This window comes from Desmodus rotundus, chromosome 13, assembly GCF_022682495.2.
Source record: "Desmodus rotundus isolate HL8 chromosome 13, HLdesRot8A.1, whole genome shotgun sequence".
In the NCBI taxonomy this organism is placed as follows: domain Eukaryota; kingdom Metazoa; phylum Chordata; class Mammalia; order Chiroptera; family Phyllostomidae; genus Desmodus; species Desmodus rotundus.
In genome coordinates, this window is record NC_071399.1 from 40,880,929 (window position 1) to 40,899,954 (window position 19,026).

Here is a 19,026-nt window from a genome sequence, read left to right on the forward strand (position 1 = left end):
CTCACAAAGAAAAACCATGTCACTTTACAGTTTGTCTCTGCTGCAATGACTGAAAAGCTTTCATTTTGCATTTAATTGAAGAACACCAAAAGTTAAAAAAACAAAGTCACCCAAATAATTTATCAAATTTGAATGTATCACCAATATATTTTGGAGCTCAAGGAAAATTGCATTAAGAACACAATTTGTTACACTCGGTTATACATTCACTCAATAAATATTTACTAATCAAGAAACATTGTGCCTGGTGCATATATAGGTGATGGGATATAAAAAAATAAAACAGGAACTGCCTTCCTAACACCTAAAGTCTAGTGGGGTATTCCAAAATGTAGACATAAACAATTTGCCATTCATGCCATAACATTTCATTTAAATTTACATAGGAAAAAGAAAGTCAGGTTATTATGAAAATAATATAAGTCTACTTTCAATGACCTTCATGATTATCACTCATTATAATAAAATAACAAGAAACACTATTCTTTTAAAAATCTTTCAGATGTTCTAAAAATTTTAAAAGAGGTCATAGATGCTACCCTCCTGAAAAAGCTTAGGAAAGATGTTACAAAAAGTAGACACTCCTTAAAATAAAATAATAAAGCAATTAATGGCTACTAAGTTTTCTTCTGAAAAATGCTAAAATTTTCAGATGCAAGTGGAAGATGCAAAAATAACTTTTTTAAGGAAGGTGTATAAAGAGGGAGTACATGAAATGTAGCAAGACATTAACAGTTGGTGACTGTAGAAGATAAATATGGTCTTTTTCTGACTGTTATGTGTAGTTTTGATTTTTCCAAATTAATAGAGGACATAGAGCAATTTTTTTAATGAAGAACATGTATCATTAGATCTAATAGTGTCATACTCTTGTTAATCTCAACAAAGTTCCAGAGATGATTTATTCTTCAAGTTGAAGAGAGTAATATTTTAGGTAGAAAATTATTTGTATGTGTACTTTAATTAATTAGATACACATATTTTAAATCAATATGCCATTTACTGACCTAGAAAGGGTTAAATAATTTACCAAATTATGCCCGATATATGAATAAATTTAGTGATTTCTGAAAATACGAATTCTAAATTAAAATCCATCGGTCAGCAGCACAGCAAATCTCATTGCCAAGACACTAAAGGGTAATCCTCACCATAAAAGAATATGTCACTAACAGTAGCCCTGGAAAAAAGACTGATGAGAAACCTGAGATCCTACAAAGCATAATCAAAAGTAAGTGCTAAAGCCTTCAGTAAAATTGCAATATAGTGCCATACATTCAAAAGGGAAAACAAGAAAAAAATTAAAGTTCATAAAATCCACATCTCTTATAAAACCATTAAGTTGTTTAAAATCTTTGTTACATCACTCTTTTCTACCAAGAAGCAATAACCAATTGTCATGGCCATGATGGCATCTCCCATTCCATGTGCTCTTCTAAGAATCTTGCTACTCCCTCATGATGAAACGAAGTGTAATTCCCCTCCTCTTAAATTTGGGAGGAAACAGTTAAGGAGTTTTCACTTGGGTTTGAAACAACTGCCCCTGGACCACTGGGTAGTTATGTAAGAAGTCAAAAGCCACCACATTGTGAGAAAGCCGAAGCCCCCCATGGAGAAGTCCATTTGGCACACAGGAGTTACAAGTAAAGTACAACAGATAGCTTCAACATCTGAACTTGGAAAGACAAAGTCAAATAAAATGGGTTATGTGGTAAAAATGGGACTAAACATGCCTCCTCCCCTTATGCTTGCTCCCACCCACACACAACAGCCAGCCTGACTTTAAACATTTCACATAGTTAACCAAGGCTCTATGATATAAAGGTAAGTCCCCATCCAAAGGAATCAAAACAGAGTTCCAGACAGAGGCTAAGAACTAGACCATTTTTCAATTTTGAAGGTAATAGCCCTCATTCTGGCCTTAACCTCTCAGTTTTTCCCAAGAAATTTTAAGTAAAGCAGTGTTACAGCATATGCATTTAATGCATATAAATCCACACTAAGACCAAAGAGAAAAATAGAGCAAAAAATATATAATAAACAATGACTACAATTAATCTTTGATTACTCTCTTGTCTATATCAAATCACTCAGCAAATTCTGTAGTGTTTACTTGAAAAATTAAACTCTCATCACCTCCACCATTAAACTGATGAAAGCCACCAACACCATTTTTTTTTTGCATGGATTATTTCAACAGCTCCCCAACTGGTTTCCCTGATTTCAGAGTTTATGATTCTACTGTCCATTAAGTCTATTTCAAGATAGCAACCAGAGAGATCCTTTAAGACCTAAGCTGCAAAATCTTGATAACTGGTTAATCTGAATGATAAATATAAGTTCATTATGTTATTTTACTTTTTATATATTTAAAATTTTTATAATTATTTTTCATTGAGTTTATTGGGGTGATATTGGTTAATAAAATTATAGGTAAGTTTCAGGTATAGAAATTCTGCTCAAAATGAAGGTATAGGTAGACACACTTTTTCTCCTCACAACCAACCCTAAAGCAAAAAACACCCAGAACTGCCAGAAAATCTAACTGTATGGAAGTCCAACAACCAAGGTTTTAAAGAAGCCATATTCATCAAGACAGGGAGGAGGGGTAGAGACAGAGAATTCGGGGCAGAGAGGATGGATGCAGTGTGGTACAAAGAGGCAGTGGTAGTAGTGGTGGAAAGTGTGGTCCCACATGTGTGGTGGATAAAAATCAGGAGGGATACCTTGGGAGTGAGCGATCCCAGCCCCAGACCACACAGCTCAGCCCAGGTTTCCAGTGCCAGGAAGAGAAAGCCTCATAACTTCTGACTGAAAAAAACAGTAGGGGTTAAGGTGGCAGAAGAAACTACAGGTTACTCAGGAGAGTCCATTTAAAAGGTCCAAACAGTCTTTAAAAGTACACAAACCCACCCATTCTGGGATTCAACACCAGGGCAACAGCTGGGAGGATGCTAGTCACATACAGAGAGTAGATAAAGTGACTGGGAATAGGGCAAGTGCTGGACAAGCCCACAGATGCCAGGCAGCAGCACTGACCCCTCCCCCCCCACAGCACCACAAAGCAGTGAAGTGGGTTGCCCCACTATGGTAAATACCTAAGACTCCACCCCAAACAACTTAAGAGGTGCACTAAGATAGGGAGTCAAAGCATCTCTACCCAATACACAGAAACAAACACAGAGGCTGCCAAATTGAGGAGACAAAGAAATATGACCCAAATTAAAGAACAGAACAAAATCCCAGAAAAAGAATTAAATGAAATGGAGATAGCCAAGCTATCAGGTGCAGAGTTCAAAACACTGGCGATCAGGATGCTCGGAGAAATCACTGAGTACAGCAGTAACATAAGGGAAGAAATAAAAGCTACACTAAGTGAAACAAAGAAAAATCCACAGGGAACCAACAGTGAAGGGAAGGAGGCAAAATCAATGATTTGAAATATAAGGAAGAAATAAACATTCAACCAGAACAGCAAGAAGAAAAAAAGAATTAAAAAAAAAAAAAAAAAAAACGAGGATAGTATTGAAAAGTTTTCTTAGGCTCCGCCGAGGAAGAAATGCCAATCAGCCACAAAATTAGGCAGTACAGAGCTTTATTGGGGTTTGCGCACCCAGGCGAGGTTCCCCAGTCCACAGAGTGGGGCTGGGAAAGTCATGCCCAAGCAGGGAATGTGGTGGGGTTTTATGCACCAAATTCTGGTTGGCTGTCTACGTGGGGGCTAGGGATTGGTCTCCTCGAACAAAGCAGCAATCTATCACTGGTGGTTCCCTGGTCTGACATCAGCCGTCTCTTCCGGGTTGTAGTTCGGCTGCCATTTCGTCCTACCCCACCCATCCTGACAAGTATAAGAACACTCTAGGACATCTCTAAAAGTGCCAACACCCAAATTATAGGGATGCCATAGAGAGAGGAGGAAGAACAAGAAATTGAAAACTTCTTTGAAAAAATAATGAAAGAAAACTTCCCTAATTTGGTGAAGGAAATACACATACAAGTCCAGGAAGCACATAATCCCAAACAAGTTGAACCCAAAGAGGACCACAACAATACACATCATAATTAAAATGCCAAAGGTTAAAGATAAAGAAAGAATCTTAAAAGCAGCAAGAGAAAAGCAGGGTGTTACCTACAAAGGAGTTCCCATAAGACTGTCAGCTGATTTCTCAAAAGAAACTTTGCAGACTAGAAGGGACTGACAAGAAGTATTCAAAGTGATAAAAACCAAGGACCTACAAACAAGATTACTCCACCCAGCAAAGCTATTATTTAGAATGGAAGGGCAGATAAAGTGCTTCCCACAGAAGGTAAAGCTAAAGGAATACATCATCACCACGTTAAAGGGACTTATTTAAGAAAACAAAGATAAAAACTGTGAACATTAAAATGACAACAAACTCACAACCATCTATAACTGAATCTAAATTAATAAAAACAAAAATAAACTAAGCAAACATCTAGAACAGGAACAGAATCATAGATATGGAGATCATTTGAAGGGTTATAAGCTGGGAGGGAGAAGGGTGATAATGGGTGAAAAGGTACAGGGAATAAGAAGCAAAAATGGTAGGTACAAAATAGACAGGGGGAGGTTAAGAATAGTATAGGAAATGGAGAAGCCAAAAGAACTTATATGAATGACCCATGGACATGAACTAAGAGGTGAATTGCTGGGGTAAAGTGGGGGTACCAGGCAGAGGGAAGCAAAGGGGGGGAAATTGGGACAACTGTAATATCATGATCAATAAAATATACTTAAAAATTAAGTTTCAGGTTTAAAATTCTACAATACATCACCTGTATATTGTAATGCGTGTTTACTACCTGAAGGTAAGTCTCCTTCCATCACTATTGAGATGTTTTATAATTTAAAAAATATAAGTAATATTAGGAATTTATTGAAGTTTCATGATTGTGACTTCTGTACCCCAAATCCTCCAATGCTCCCAATCATCTCACTCAGAATGCCCTACAAGGTCCTACGTAATCTGCCCCCATAACATCCAAAATCCCTTGACTCATCTTCTACTCCTCCCTCCCTCTTCTACCTGGTCACCTTGTTGTTCCTGGATTTCTAGAGACATGTTCCTGCATCAAGGGCTCTTGTGTTGCCTTGATCCTTTTCTCCTAGCTAGGATGTCCCTCCTCAGTGGGGACAATTATGACACCTTGTTTAGAATGAGAATTCTCTCCAACCTTCCCCATGTCTCTTCCTTTCTTTCTTTATTTTTCTTATACTCCTTATCACCTTCACAATAGTATACAATTTACTTTGATTTTATTCATTGTTTATATCTTTCTATCAGTACAGGCTCTCTGAACTTTTTATGCTATGATCCCTTTTGCAGAATCATATAAACTTTCAAAATACAGCTTAAAGTGATTTAAAATGCATAAAAGAAAATGTACAGAATTGCAGAGGAAATAAATTATATTGAAATATAGGTATCAAAATATTTTTAAAAACATATTTTGGATATATTTGGTTCTTTATGCATTATAAGCTTCAACAAATTTAACAATCAGTATAACCTAGAGATATCTACAACTATAATGTGATAATACTGTATGTGATTTCCTAAATGGTGATAAGTTCTTCAGATACTACTTTTATAAGTTTGTTGCCTGTATTGGAGGGAATGCTAAATTGGAGTTAGATGCTAGTGAATGAAATGTGTACTTTTTTCCCCTTATCCAGATACATGAACAGCCTTTGAATTCTACAGGTCTATGAATCCAAAGAACTCCTGATATAGTATATAAACTGCATGGAAGAACAAATTATTTTGTTTGATTTTGTCCTTGCTGTATTCCTAGAACATTATTAAAACAGTCCGTCACACACTAAGCTTTCAACAAATATTGCCATCCACGCGATGAGTTTATTCTTGCTGGGTAAGCTTAAGATGGGAGAGGAGAATCTGTTGTTACTTCAGTCAATATCTGGTATTAATGACACTCTGAGAGTGAGACTGAGGTTTAAAGACCTGTACTGTGTTTGTCATATATCATCACTCCACAAGACAAGCCAATTACTTTATGACACTCAACCAAAGAAACAATGGTGTTCTGAGACACTTTTATTTCACTGTTAAACTTTGTGTAAGTCTGCAATGTGGTGCCTTCCCATAAGATTTTAAAGGGTAATGTATTGCCTCTAGGAGATTTTTTAGCTTACTTGTTAACTTTAGAACCTAATTTCTGAATTATGGTTGTAATGGATGACTTTCATACAAACTATTCCAGTATTCTGTCTTTAAGAGATTTAGGGGAGTGGAAAGGAAAGGAAAAGGGAAAGGGAAAGAAAAGGAGAAACAGAATTAACTGCTCGGGAGACCAAATTACTTCTGGATAGAGATAGGGCAGGAAAGGCAACATTAACGACAATTATTTAGTCCTGACCAGTGTGGCTCAGTTGGTTTGGCATCGTCCCACAAAGCAAAGGTCACGGTTCAATTCCCAGTCAGGGCACATGCCTGGGTTGTGGGTTTGGGTGTGTATGAGAGGCAACTGATTGATGTTGCTCTCTAACATCACATCATTGTTTTTCTCCCTCCCTTCCCCTATCTATAAAAAGAAATAAATAAAACCTTTTTAAAAAAAAAAAAACAATAATTATTCAGTGATTTTAACCCCCTCTCCAAAAAAATGACATAAGTCTCTTTTACTGCCAAACGTGAAAATAAATAAAAACACAAATCTGAAGAGTTCCCTAAAACCTCTCATACTGGGCAGTTTTTCAAAAAATTATTTTCTAATCACCATAATACCATCAATGCATTGGGGTTTTTTTAACTTACTTTTAATTTCTGAAACTACTACTAAAAAATGTTCTAAATTTTTACAGAGTACACTGCAAAAACATACAGTAATTTTAAATTGAAAAGGAAGTATATTTTACACTATAAAATTATCACTATAGTTCACTATTTTTATAGATAAGGAAACAAAAGCAAGTGCATACTACGCAGTAAACAAATGAAATTATGACTACTTTTAACTATGTGGTTTAAATCTTTGACTGCATTCAGAATTTCAGCGCTAAGTGTTAGTAACTTTCCCCTAGAAGATAGAATCAGCCCTGGCTGGTATGACTCAGTGGATTGAGAACCAGCCTGCTAACTCAAAGGTCACTTGTTCCATTCCCACCAGGGCACATGCCTGGGTTGCAGACCAGGTCCCCAGATGGGGGCGTGAGAGAGACAACTGATCCATGTATCTCTCACACATTGATGTTCTCTCCCTCTCTTTCTTCCTCCCTTCCTCTCTTTCTAAAAAGTAAAATGATCTTAAAAAAATAAAAAATAAAATAGAATCAGAACTCTAATTTTTAGAAATACATTGTAAAAACAAAAAGATAATCCTTTGTTAATGTTTTAAAAAGTAAACACCTTCCTATAACAGGATAATCATCATCAAAATATACATAAGGGTATTTCTACATAATTTCAATTTTTTCCCACCTAAAAGAGCAAATATTAGTGACTGTAATTATTCCATTATGACTTTGATATCTGCTTACTTGTCAGTTTAAGAAAACTCCAATAACTATAATTTCATCCAAAGTATATTTCGGACAGTATCTCACCTGGTCTCCTCATCATCCCAAGCGATTCGCATGCCTTTCCCACCACCACCTGCTGAGGCCTTGATCATGACGGGGTAGCCTAACAGCAGGGAAGAATTAGACAGAAGTTCAGACTTTGATCATTTGGATGCATGAACATGACAACTGACCACATGTTCAATAACAAAGAAGACAATAACTAATTTATTTAAAGTTCCTGTCTTTTAGAGTCAGGGAAATAACACCAGTGTAATGATCTTGTATATATTTTTAAAATAAGAGTTCGCTCATTTAAAAAACAGACTATCAATAAATATAACATTTTCCCCACTAATAAAATAAAAAGCTAAGAAAACATAAAATATTTGACAATGAATTCCAAAACTGGGAGTAAATATGGTATTAACCAACCAAAGATACACGAAGCAATTTATAGCATTAAAGAAACACACATATAAACACACACTGTTATGATTTCCCCAACTTCCATTTGCTTGCATAATAAACTAAATTCCCTTGTTTCAAAAGTAATGATTTATAGGTACTTGAGGTACTTTTATCAGAAAAGTCACAATAAACCCTTGCAGCTTTTATCAGAAAGAACTAACATCATAGCTTCGGGAAAAATCAAGCCCTGAGTATTACATTACAGGCTAGAGCAGAAGCTCCAGGGCTTGCTGACATCACCGGAGAAGCTGTTGCCCTAATTCCACTCACTCAACAAGGAATGCCTAAACTACTGGGAATTATGAAAATGCAACATAAGGCCCAAAGCAAAGGACACTTCCAGGTATGGTTTTATAAGAGAAAATGAAATTGTAAAACTGTTGTTAGTAAGATTTAATATTTCACTCAGTTATTACAAAGTAAAATTTTTGACAGCATGACTCATCTATAACAATTTATCAAGAAAAGCTGTAATGTTTTGTTTAGAGGTTTTCTGAAAAGCAAGATGGAGATACTCATTCTGAGACCACTTGCTTATGATTCTTTCTAAAAAACGGTCAGTAGTGAACCTTTAAAGGACTCCTCCTGGCCTGTAGCACTGTAAGAGCACTGAACTCTCACTACAGGACCTTAGAGGAAAAGGGAAGAGAAAGGGCCAAAGGTCATGCACCTTTGACCTCCAAACCATAAAACAGCACTCTTAACTTCAATTTAATTAAAAAGGCACTTGTTTACTGTTTCATAATTAATTTAATTTAAAAAATTCTGATGTTGGTTATGTTTGTATAGGATAGATTTATGTGGGAAAACATTTTAAAAGCAATGCTCACTGCAGTGAGAAGAAGAAATTTTAGCATACTCTTCTCACATTGAGAGCCTTATAACCTAGGAAGCCTTATAACCTATAGTTTTTGAGCTATATTTGAAAGTAATATTGATGGGGTTCTGACCAAGATGGAGGTGATAGATATATTTCCCTTCCTCACACAACCAAAAGAAGGAAAACAACCAATTTAAAAACAAAAGAGATGCAGAACTGCCAGAAAATCAAACTATATGGAAGTCTGACAACCAAGGAGTTAAAGAAGAAACATTCATCCAGACTGGTAGGAGGGTGGAAACAGGAAGACAAGGTGGAGAGGATGCAACAAGGCAGCAGTTGGTGGGAAGGGGCAGGCAAGGCGGCAACTGGCAGACCAAGCTATTCCCCATTCATGTGTGGATGAGCCAAGAGGAACAATTGAGGAACCACACAAACCACACAACCAAGGGTTCCAGCATGGGGAAATAAAGCCTGAAAACCTCTGGCAGTAAAAACCTGTGGGGTTTGTGGTGGCGGGAATATTCCAAGTCTCACAAGAAAATATTTTGGAGAGACCCACAGGATCCTAGAATGTACACAAGCCCACCCACCTGGGAATCAGCACTTAAAAGGGCACAGTACACTTGTGGAAAGCGAAGGAAGTGATCAAAAGTGAGTGACGAGCAAGCTAGCAAGTGGCATTCTTCACTCTCTGACCCATCCTTCACAGACAGCACCATAATGGAACAAATAGGGTTGTCCCGCGCTGGCAAAGTCCTAAGCCTCTACACATTGCATGCAACAGATGCACCGAGGCAAAGAAATATGGCTCAAATGAAAGAACAGATCAAAACTCCAGAAAAACTACTAAGCAACAAGGAGACAACCTATCAGATGCAGAGTTCAAAACACTGGTAATCAGAATTCTCACAGAAATGACTGAGTTTGGGTGCAAAATGAAACAAGAAATGAAGGCTATACAAAGTGAAATAAAGGCAAATATACAGGAAAAAACATCGAAGGGAAGGAAACTGGGATTCAAATCAACAATTCAGAACAAAAGGAAGAAATAAACAACAAAACAGAAAAGAAGAAGAATTCAAAAAAATGAGGAGAGGCTGAGGAACCCCTACGGCAACTTTAAACGCTCCAACTTCAAATTCATAGGAATGTCAGAAAAGGAAGAGCAAGAAATTGAAAACTTATTTGAAAAAATAATGAAGGAGAACTTCTTCATTCTGGCAAAGAAAATAGATTTCCAGGAAGTCCAGGAAGCTCAGAGAGTCCAAAAGTAATTAGACCCAACAAGCACACACCAAGGCACGTCATAATCAAATTACTGAAGACGAAAGATAAGGAGAGAATCTTAAAAGCACCGAGAGTAAAGGAGACAGTTACCTACAAAGGAGAGCCCAGAAAACTATCAGCGGATTTCTCAAAAGAAACCTTAAAGGCAAGAAGGGACTGGAAAGAAGTATTTGAAGTCATGAAAGACAAGGAACTACATCCAAGATTACTCTATCCAGCAAAGCCATCCCTTAGAATGGAAGGGCAGACAAAGTGCTTGCCAGATAAGGTCAAGTTAAAGGAGTTCATCATCACCAACACTCATTATGTGAAATGTTAATGGGACTTATCTAAGAAATAGATCAAAAATTATGAACAATAAAATGACAACAAACTCACAACTATCAACATCTGAAACTAGAAAAAAAAAAACCTAAAACTAAGCAAACAACTACAACAGGAAGAGAGTCACAGAAATGGAGATCACATGGAGGGTTATCAGTGGGGTTGGGGAAGGGGGAAAGGGGGGGAAACGTACAGGGAATGAGAAGCATAATTGGTAGACATAAAATAGACCAGAGGAGGTTAAGAATAATACAGGAATAGAGAAGCCAAAGAACTTATATGTGCAACACATTGACATAACTAAGAGGAGCAGGGGAAATGCTGGAGGGTGCGGATAGGGGTAGATACGGGGTGGGGGTGGCGGGGATAAAGGAGAGAAAAAAATTGGGACAACTGTAATAGCATAATCAATAAAATATACTTGTAAAAAAGAAAATGTAAAGAATTACAGATATGACAAATACTGTAAGTATGAAAAACGATTTCAAGGAAAAAATAATCATCATGAGAAACAGAAAGTATTTTAAAAGTTAAAATAAAAATTCTAGGTATAAAAATAAAATTACTGAAAGGAAAAAAATTCAAAAATGTATAAAAAGAATTATATACATCATGATCAAGTTGGATATATTTCAGTTATGCAAAGCTATTCACCATTCAAAAATCAATTAATGCGAGAACCAAGATGGCGGCAAGGTAGACACACTGCACCTCCTCGCACAACCAGAACTTATAGAAAATCAAATGGCAGGGAAGTCCGACACCAAGTAGATAAAGGAGAGGCATACATCCAGACCAGTAGGAGGGGCAGAGACAGGCACCCGGGCAGAGAGGATTCCCACGGCCGTGGCAGTACCGAGACTGGCAGAGTGTGGGACAAACGGCGCAGGCAGTCTGACCACTAGCAGACCCTGCGGGCCACACTCGCGCACAGATAAACCGGGACGAATGGAGGGGAGAGAAGCAGACCTCACAACCCTGGGCTCCAGCGCAGGGAAATAAAGCCTGGGACCTCTGATTGAAAGAGCCCTTGGGGGTTGGGGCAGCAGCAGAGGAGACTCCCAGCCTCACAGGAGAGGTCATTGGAGAGACCCACAGGGGCCTAGAGCGTGCACAAGCCCACCCACTCGGGAACCAGCACCAGAGGGGCCCAGTTTGACTGTGGGTAGCAGAGTGAAGGATTGAAATCCAGAGGAGAGTGAAGCGGGCACCACTGCTCCCTCTCGGCCCTTCCCCCACGTACATTGTCACAGCTCAGTGACCTAAGGCTCCGCCCCTTTAAGTAACAGAAGCGCCAAGACAAAAAGAAAAAAAAATGGCCCAAATGACAGAACACTTCAAAGCTCCAGAAAAAATACAACTAAGCGAGGAAGAGATAGCCAACCTATCGGATGCACAGTTCAAAACACTGGTTACTAAGATGCTCACAGAATTGGTTGAATTTGTTCGAAAACCAGATGAAAAAATGAAGCCTATGCTAAGAGAAACAAAGGAAAATATACAGGGAACCAATAGTGAAGGGAAGAAAACTGGGACTCAAATCAATGGTGTGGACCAGAAGGAAGAAAGAAACATCCAACCAGAAAAGAATGAAAAAACAAGAACTTGGAAAAATGAGGAGAGGCTTAGGAACCTCCAGGACATCTTGAAACATTCCAACATCCGAATTATAGGGGTGCCAGAAGGAGAAGAGGAAGAACAAAAAATTGAAAACTTATTTGAACAAATAATGAAGGAGAACTTCCCTAGTCTGGCAAAGGAAATAGACTCCCAGGAAGTCCAGGAAGCTCAGAGAGTCCCAAAGAAGCTGGACCCAAGGAGGAACACACCAAGGCACATCATCATTACATTAGCCAAGATTAAAGAGAAGGAGAGAATCCTAGAAGCAGCAAGAGAAAAGGAGACAGCTACCTACAAAGGGATTCCCATAAGACTGTCAGCTGATTTCTCCAAAGAGACCTTACAGGCAAGAAGGGACTGGCAAGAAGTATTCCAAGTCATGAAAGGCAAGGGCCTACACCCAAGATTACTGTATCCAGCAAAGCTATCATTTAGAATGAAAGGGCAGATAAAGTGCTTCTCAGATAAGGTCAAGTTAAAGGAGTTCATCATCACCAAGCCATTATTATATGAAATGTTAAAGGAACTTATCTAAGAAAAAGAAGATAAAAAATAGGAACAGTAAAAATGACAGCAAACTCCCAATTATTAACAACCACACCTAAAACAAAAACAAAAGAAAACTAAGCAAACAACTAGAACAGAAACAGAACCACAGAAATGGAGATCACATGGAGGGTTATCAATAGGGGATGGGGAGGGGGAGAGAGGGGGGAAAGGTACAGAGAATAAATAGCATAAATGATAGGTGGAAAATAGACAGGGGGAGGGTAAGAATAGTGTAGGAAATGTAGAAGCCAAAGAACTTATAAGTATGACCCATGGACACAAACTATAGGGGGGGAATGTGGGAGGGAGGGGGTGGGCAGGAATGAGTTGAGTGAAGGGGCGGAAATGGGACAACTGTAATAGCATAATCAATAAATATATCAAAAAAAATAACAAAACAAATCAATTAATGCAATCCATCGCTAAAGAAGAAAAGAAGAAAAACCATATAAGCAGATGCAGAAAAAGCATTTGACAAAATCTAGTAACCATTGAGTTCAGCAAACTAGGAATAGATGGAAACTTCTAGACTTCATAAAGAACATCTACAAAAAACCTAAATCTAACTTCACGCTTAATGGTGAGAATTTAGATATTTTCCTTTTAACATCAGGAACAAGGTAAGGATGCTCATTCTTACCAATCTTATTCAACATGCTACTACAGGTCCTAGCTTACGCATTAATACAAGAGAAAGGTAAAGAAACTTGGAAGAAAAAAATGAAACTGTTCATTAGCATATAATATGATTGTCTATGAAAAAAAAATCAAAGAATTAGCAACCACCACCAAAGACAAAACTTCTAGAACTAAAATGTGATTATAGCAAGGTTGCAGGATATAAAATTAGATTGCATTCCTATATCCCAATAATTAAAACTTGGAATTTGAAACTAAAAACACAGTATTATTTATATTAGCACCAAAAATATAGAATACTTAGGCATAAATCAAACAAACTATGTATAGTATCTATATGAGGAAAACTATGAAACTCTAATGAAGTAAATTAAGGAAGATCTAAATAAATGGAAAGTAATCCAGTGCATGGAAAAGAAGATTCAATATTGTTAAGATATCAATTCTTCCCAACTAGATCAATAGATCAATGCAATCCCAATTTAAAATCCCAGTAAGTTATTTGTGGATAATGACAAACTGATTTTAACATCACAGAGAAAACCAAAAGAACGAGAACAGCCAATGCAGTATGAAATGAGAATAACAAATTCAATATAGTTATTATAAAGCTATAGTAATCAAGCCTGCATGGTATTGGTAAAAGAACAGACAAATTAATCAATGGAATAGAGAGCCCAGAAATAGACCCATACAAATATATTCAACTGATCTTTGACAAAGGAGCAAAAGCAATTTAATGAAGAAAATCGCTTCAAAAAATGGTGCTAGAACTACTAGACATCCATATGCAAAGAAAGTAGAGAGAGAGATAAAATCAGGACTGCATAAATAGTCCTTAGAGCATTCACAAAAGTTAACTCAAAGTAGATCATAGACCTAAATATAGAATACAAAATAATAGACTTTCTAGAAGGTATATGGAAGAAAATTTAGGTGAAATTGGGTTTGGCAATGAACTTTTACATACAACACCAAAACTGCAATCCATGGAAGAAAAGTACTGATATATTGGACTTTATTAAAATTAAACACTTCTGCTCTATAAAATAAATATAAAGAAACACTCATAAGAAAATGTGAACACAAGTCACAGACTAGAAGAAAATATTTGCAAAACACGTATCTGTTAAAGAACTTATATTTAAAATATATCAAGCTCTTAAAACTCAGTAAGAAAACAAGCAACCCAGTTTAAAAACAGGTAAAAGATTTGAACAGACACCTTAATAAATAAGATACTAGATGGCAAATGAGCATATGAAAAACTGCTCAAAGTGATATATCATCAGGGAAATGTAAATTACAACAAGGTATTACTACACACCTTATGAAAATGGCTAGTATCCAAAACACTGAAAACATCAAATACTATTCACTGCTGGTAGGAATACAAAATGACATTACTAAAAGCTATATATAGTTTTACCATATGACCCAGCAGTCATACTCCTAGGTATTTATACAATTGAGTTAAAAATTTATGTTCACACAGAACCCTGCCCAAAAATATTTACCACATCTTTATTTATAATCACCAAAAACTAGAAACAGCCCTGGCTGGTATGACTCAGTGGATTGAGTGCCACGAGCCTGTGAATCCAGGGGTCGACAGTTCAATTCCCATTCAAGGCACATGCCTGAGTTGTGGGCCAGTTCCCCAGTAGGGGGACTGTGAGAGGCAACCACACATTGATGTCTCTCTCCCTCATTTTCTCCCTCCCTCCCCTTCTATCTGAAAACAAATAAATAAATAAAATCTTTTTTTTTTTAAAGCTAGAAACAGGGAGTGTCCACACCTCATCTCAGAGGGAGCTGAGAAGACAGGCACAAGGGAGAGTGGGAATCAAGGAAGGCTCCATGCGCACACCAATGGCCCAGAGGAGGCCTATCATAAAAAAGAGTGGTAGAAGCCAGGAACACCAGGATACCTCCTGGAAGAGGAAACACACCAACAAAGGAAACACCAACAGATAAATAAGAATGGAAAAAGATGAAGGAGGTAGTGGAAGTCACACTAAGTCAACCCAGGACCTATCTGAAAATACAACTAGTGAAGAAATTACTAAGGACAAACAACAGTACAAGAGCGAAAGAAAAGCCTCAAAACCTTGTACACACGCAAGAACCAACTCCAACACAACCAGCCCACACCTGCACAACAGAAAACAAGAGGTGATGGACAGACTGACATTCAGATAACCAGCTGGTGGGAAAGACCCACCAAAGAAAGACCCAACAAGAACCAAAAACCAAAGACATACACAGAATGAACATAAACCACAGCTCAAGATCAGTAATCTCGGGAGATCAAGAAGACTGTACCACTGAATCTCACAGGTATTCTATCACAGAAGTTTACACCAACAACCCAGGGGGTCAGAACTGAGCAACTTAAGAAGCAGACGCTAACAGGAAGAGTCTCACAAACAATGAGAAGACAAAGAAACAATCCCCAAATGAAAGGAAAGGGGGAAGTCTCAGAAACAATACTAAATTAAAAAGAGGCAAGTCAACTATCAGATAATGAGCACAAAGAATTTGTTATAAGGAAGCTACATGAGCTCACACAAAATACCAAAAACTACAGGGAAACTACAGTGAACTCACTGCAAACTATATCAACATGAAAAAGGAAATACAAACTATCAACAAGGGCCAAAAAGAAATGAAAATACAATTTCAGAACTCAAGAACACAGTAAAAGGAATCAAAAGCAGGCTCGATGAAGCAGAGGATCAGATCAGTGAACTGGAGGACAAAGTAGAAAAAACCACCCAGAATGAGCAAGAAAAGGAAAAGAGGCCCAGAAAGAAAGAAGAGAGGTTAAGGGAAATGCATGACAACATGAAACATAATAATATCCATATAATACGGATACCAGAAGGAGAAGAAGAAGAGCAAGGGATACAACACCTGTTTGAAAAAGTAATGATGGAAAATTTCCCTAATCTGAGGAGAGAAAAAGTCACACAAATTCAGGAATCACAAAGACTACCAATCAAGAGGAACCCAAAGAGGCCCACTGCAAGACACATCATAATTAAAATGACAAAGTTCCAAGACAAATAGAGGATCTTAAAGGCAAGCAAGGGAGAAACAGGAAGTAACATACATGGGAGACCCAATAAGGTTAGCAACTGACTTCTCAATGGAAACGCTCCAAGCCAGAAGAGAATGGCAAAAAATATTCCAAGTAATGACAAACAGAGGCCTGCAACCAAGACTACTTTACCCAGCAAGGCTCTCAATCAAGATAAAAGGCCAAATAAAGAGTTTCCCAGAAAAAAGAAGTCTAAAAGAATACACTTCCACCAAACCAACTCTCCAAGAGATGCTAAAGGGCCTGCTTTAAGGAAAGGAAGGAAAAGAGAAAGAGAGAGGAATACAGACAGGAAAAATGGCAATGAATAAATAGCTATCAATAATAACCTTAAAGGTAAGTGGGTTAAATGCTCCAATCAAAAGACATAGAATAGCTGAATGCAGAAAAAAGCATGACCCACACATATGCTGCCTACAAGAGACCCATCTCAGGACAAAAGACTTACACAGACTGAAAGTGAAGGGCTGGAAACAAATTTTCCAGGCAAATGGACAAGGAAAAAAAAGCAGGGGTAGCAATACTCCTACCAGACAAAATAAACTTCAAAAAAAGGGCCATGAAGAGAGACCCAGAAGGTCAATTCATAATACTCAAGGGAAGAATGCATCGAGAAGACATAAACATTGTAAATATATATGAACCCAACACAGGAGCACCCAAATACATAAAGAAAATCTTGGAGGAATCAGGAAAGATATTGACAGCAACACAATTATAGTAGGGGACTTTAACACCCCACTGTCAAAGATGGACAGATATTCCAAACAAAATATCAACAAAGATACTGTGGCATTGAATAATACCCTAGATGAAATGGACTTAAGTGACACATATAGAGCTTTTCATCCCAAAAAAACAAAATACACATTCTTTCCAAATGCACATGAAACATTTTCAAAGATAGACCACATGATAGGACACAAAGCAAGCCTCAACAAGTTCAAGAAAATAGAAATCATATCAAGCATTTTCTCTGACCATTAAGGACTGAAACTAGAAACAAATATCAAGGAAAAAACCCCAAAAATGTCAAAAACATGGAGATTGAATAGCATGCTATTAAACAATGAATGGGTGGAAAATGAGATTAGGGAAGAAATCAAAAACTTTCTGGGAACAAATGAAACTGAACTCACAACAACCCAAAACCTATGAGACACAGCAAAGGCAGTCCTGAGAGGGAAGTTCATAGCAATACAGCCCTATCTTAAGAAGATAGAAACATTGCAAACCAACAACCTAACCCTACGCCTACAAGAACTGGAGGAACAACAACAAAGACACCTCAGAGCAAGCAGAAGGAAGGAAATAACCAAGATCAGAACAGAGTTAAATGACATAGAGACTAAAAGCACAATTCTAAGGATCAATGAATCCAGGAGCTGGTTCTTTGAAAAGATAAACAAAATCGACAAGCCTTTAAGTAGGCTCATCAAGAAGAAAAGAGAGAGGATCCAAATAAACAGAATTAGAAATGAAAGAGGAGAGATTACAACTGATACCACAGAAATACAAAGGATTGTAAGAGATTACTACAAAGAACTGTATGCTAAGAAATTTGAAAACCTAGGTGAAACAGACACATTTCTAGAAAAATATAATCTTCCAAAACTGAATGAAGAAGAAGCAGAAAACCTGAATAGAACAATAACAGCAGACGAAATTGAAACAGTCATCAAAAAACTCCCAACACACAAAAGCCCTGGACCAGATGGTTTCACAGGAGAATTCTACAAAGCATTTAAGGAAGAGATAACTCCTATCCTTCACAGACTATTAGAAAAAATCCAAAATGATGGAAGACTCCCAAACTGTTTTTATGAAGCCAGCATCATCCTAATCCCAAAACCAGATAAAGACACAATGAAGAAAGAAAACTTCAGGCCAATATCACTGATGAACATAGACGCTAAAATTCTCAACAAAATATTGGCAAATTGCATCCAGCAATACATTAAAAAGATCATCCACCATGACCAAGTGGGATTCATCCCAGGGATGCAAGGATGGTACAATATTCGCAAATCAATAAACGTAATACATCACATCAATAACTGCAAAGACAAAAATCACATGATCATATCAATAGATGCGGAAAAAGCATTTGATAAGATACAGCACCCACTTCTGATAAAAACACTCAGCAAAGTGGGAATAAAGGGGTCATTCCTCAATATAATAAAGGCCATATATGAGAGACCTACAGCCAACATCACACTCAATGGACAAAAACTTAGAGCTTTCCCACTAAGATCAGGAACAAGACAAGCATGCCCTCTCTCACCACTCCTATTCAACATAGTATTGGAAGTCCTAGCCACAGCAATCAGACAAGAAAAAGCAATAAAAGGTGTCCAAATTGGAAAGGAGGAAATGAAACTGTCACTGTTTGCAGACGACATGATAGTGTACATGGAAAATCCTATAGACTCCACCAAAAAACTACTTGACCTAATAAATGAATTTGGCAAAACAGCTGGATACAAAGTCAATACTCAGAAATCAAAGGCATTCCTGTACACCAACAACGAAACTGCAGAAACAGAAATCAGGAAAAAAATCCCATTTGATACAGCAACAAGAAAAATAAAGTACCTAGGAATAAACCTAACCAAGGAGGTAAAAGACCTGTACTCAGAAAACTACACAACACTGAAGAAAGAA

General features: G+C 37.4%; 1 protein-coding gene across 2 annotated transcripts in view; it reads right to left on the reverse strand.

Moving 5' to 3' along the window:
* Positions 1-19,026, reverse strand: part of PCCA (propionyl-CoA carboxylase subunit alpha) — a 473,714-nt gene that overhangs the window by 280,261 nt on the left and 174,427 nt on the right. For both annotated transcript variants that reach the window (XM_024578839.4, XM_024578842.3), the window contains exon 9: positions 7,589-7,667. In XM_024578839.4, coding sequence (XP_024434607.2) covers positions 7,589-7,667 — 79 coding nt within the window. The remainder of the gene's footprint in view (positions 1-7,588; positions 7,668-19,026) is intronic.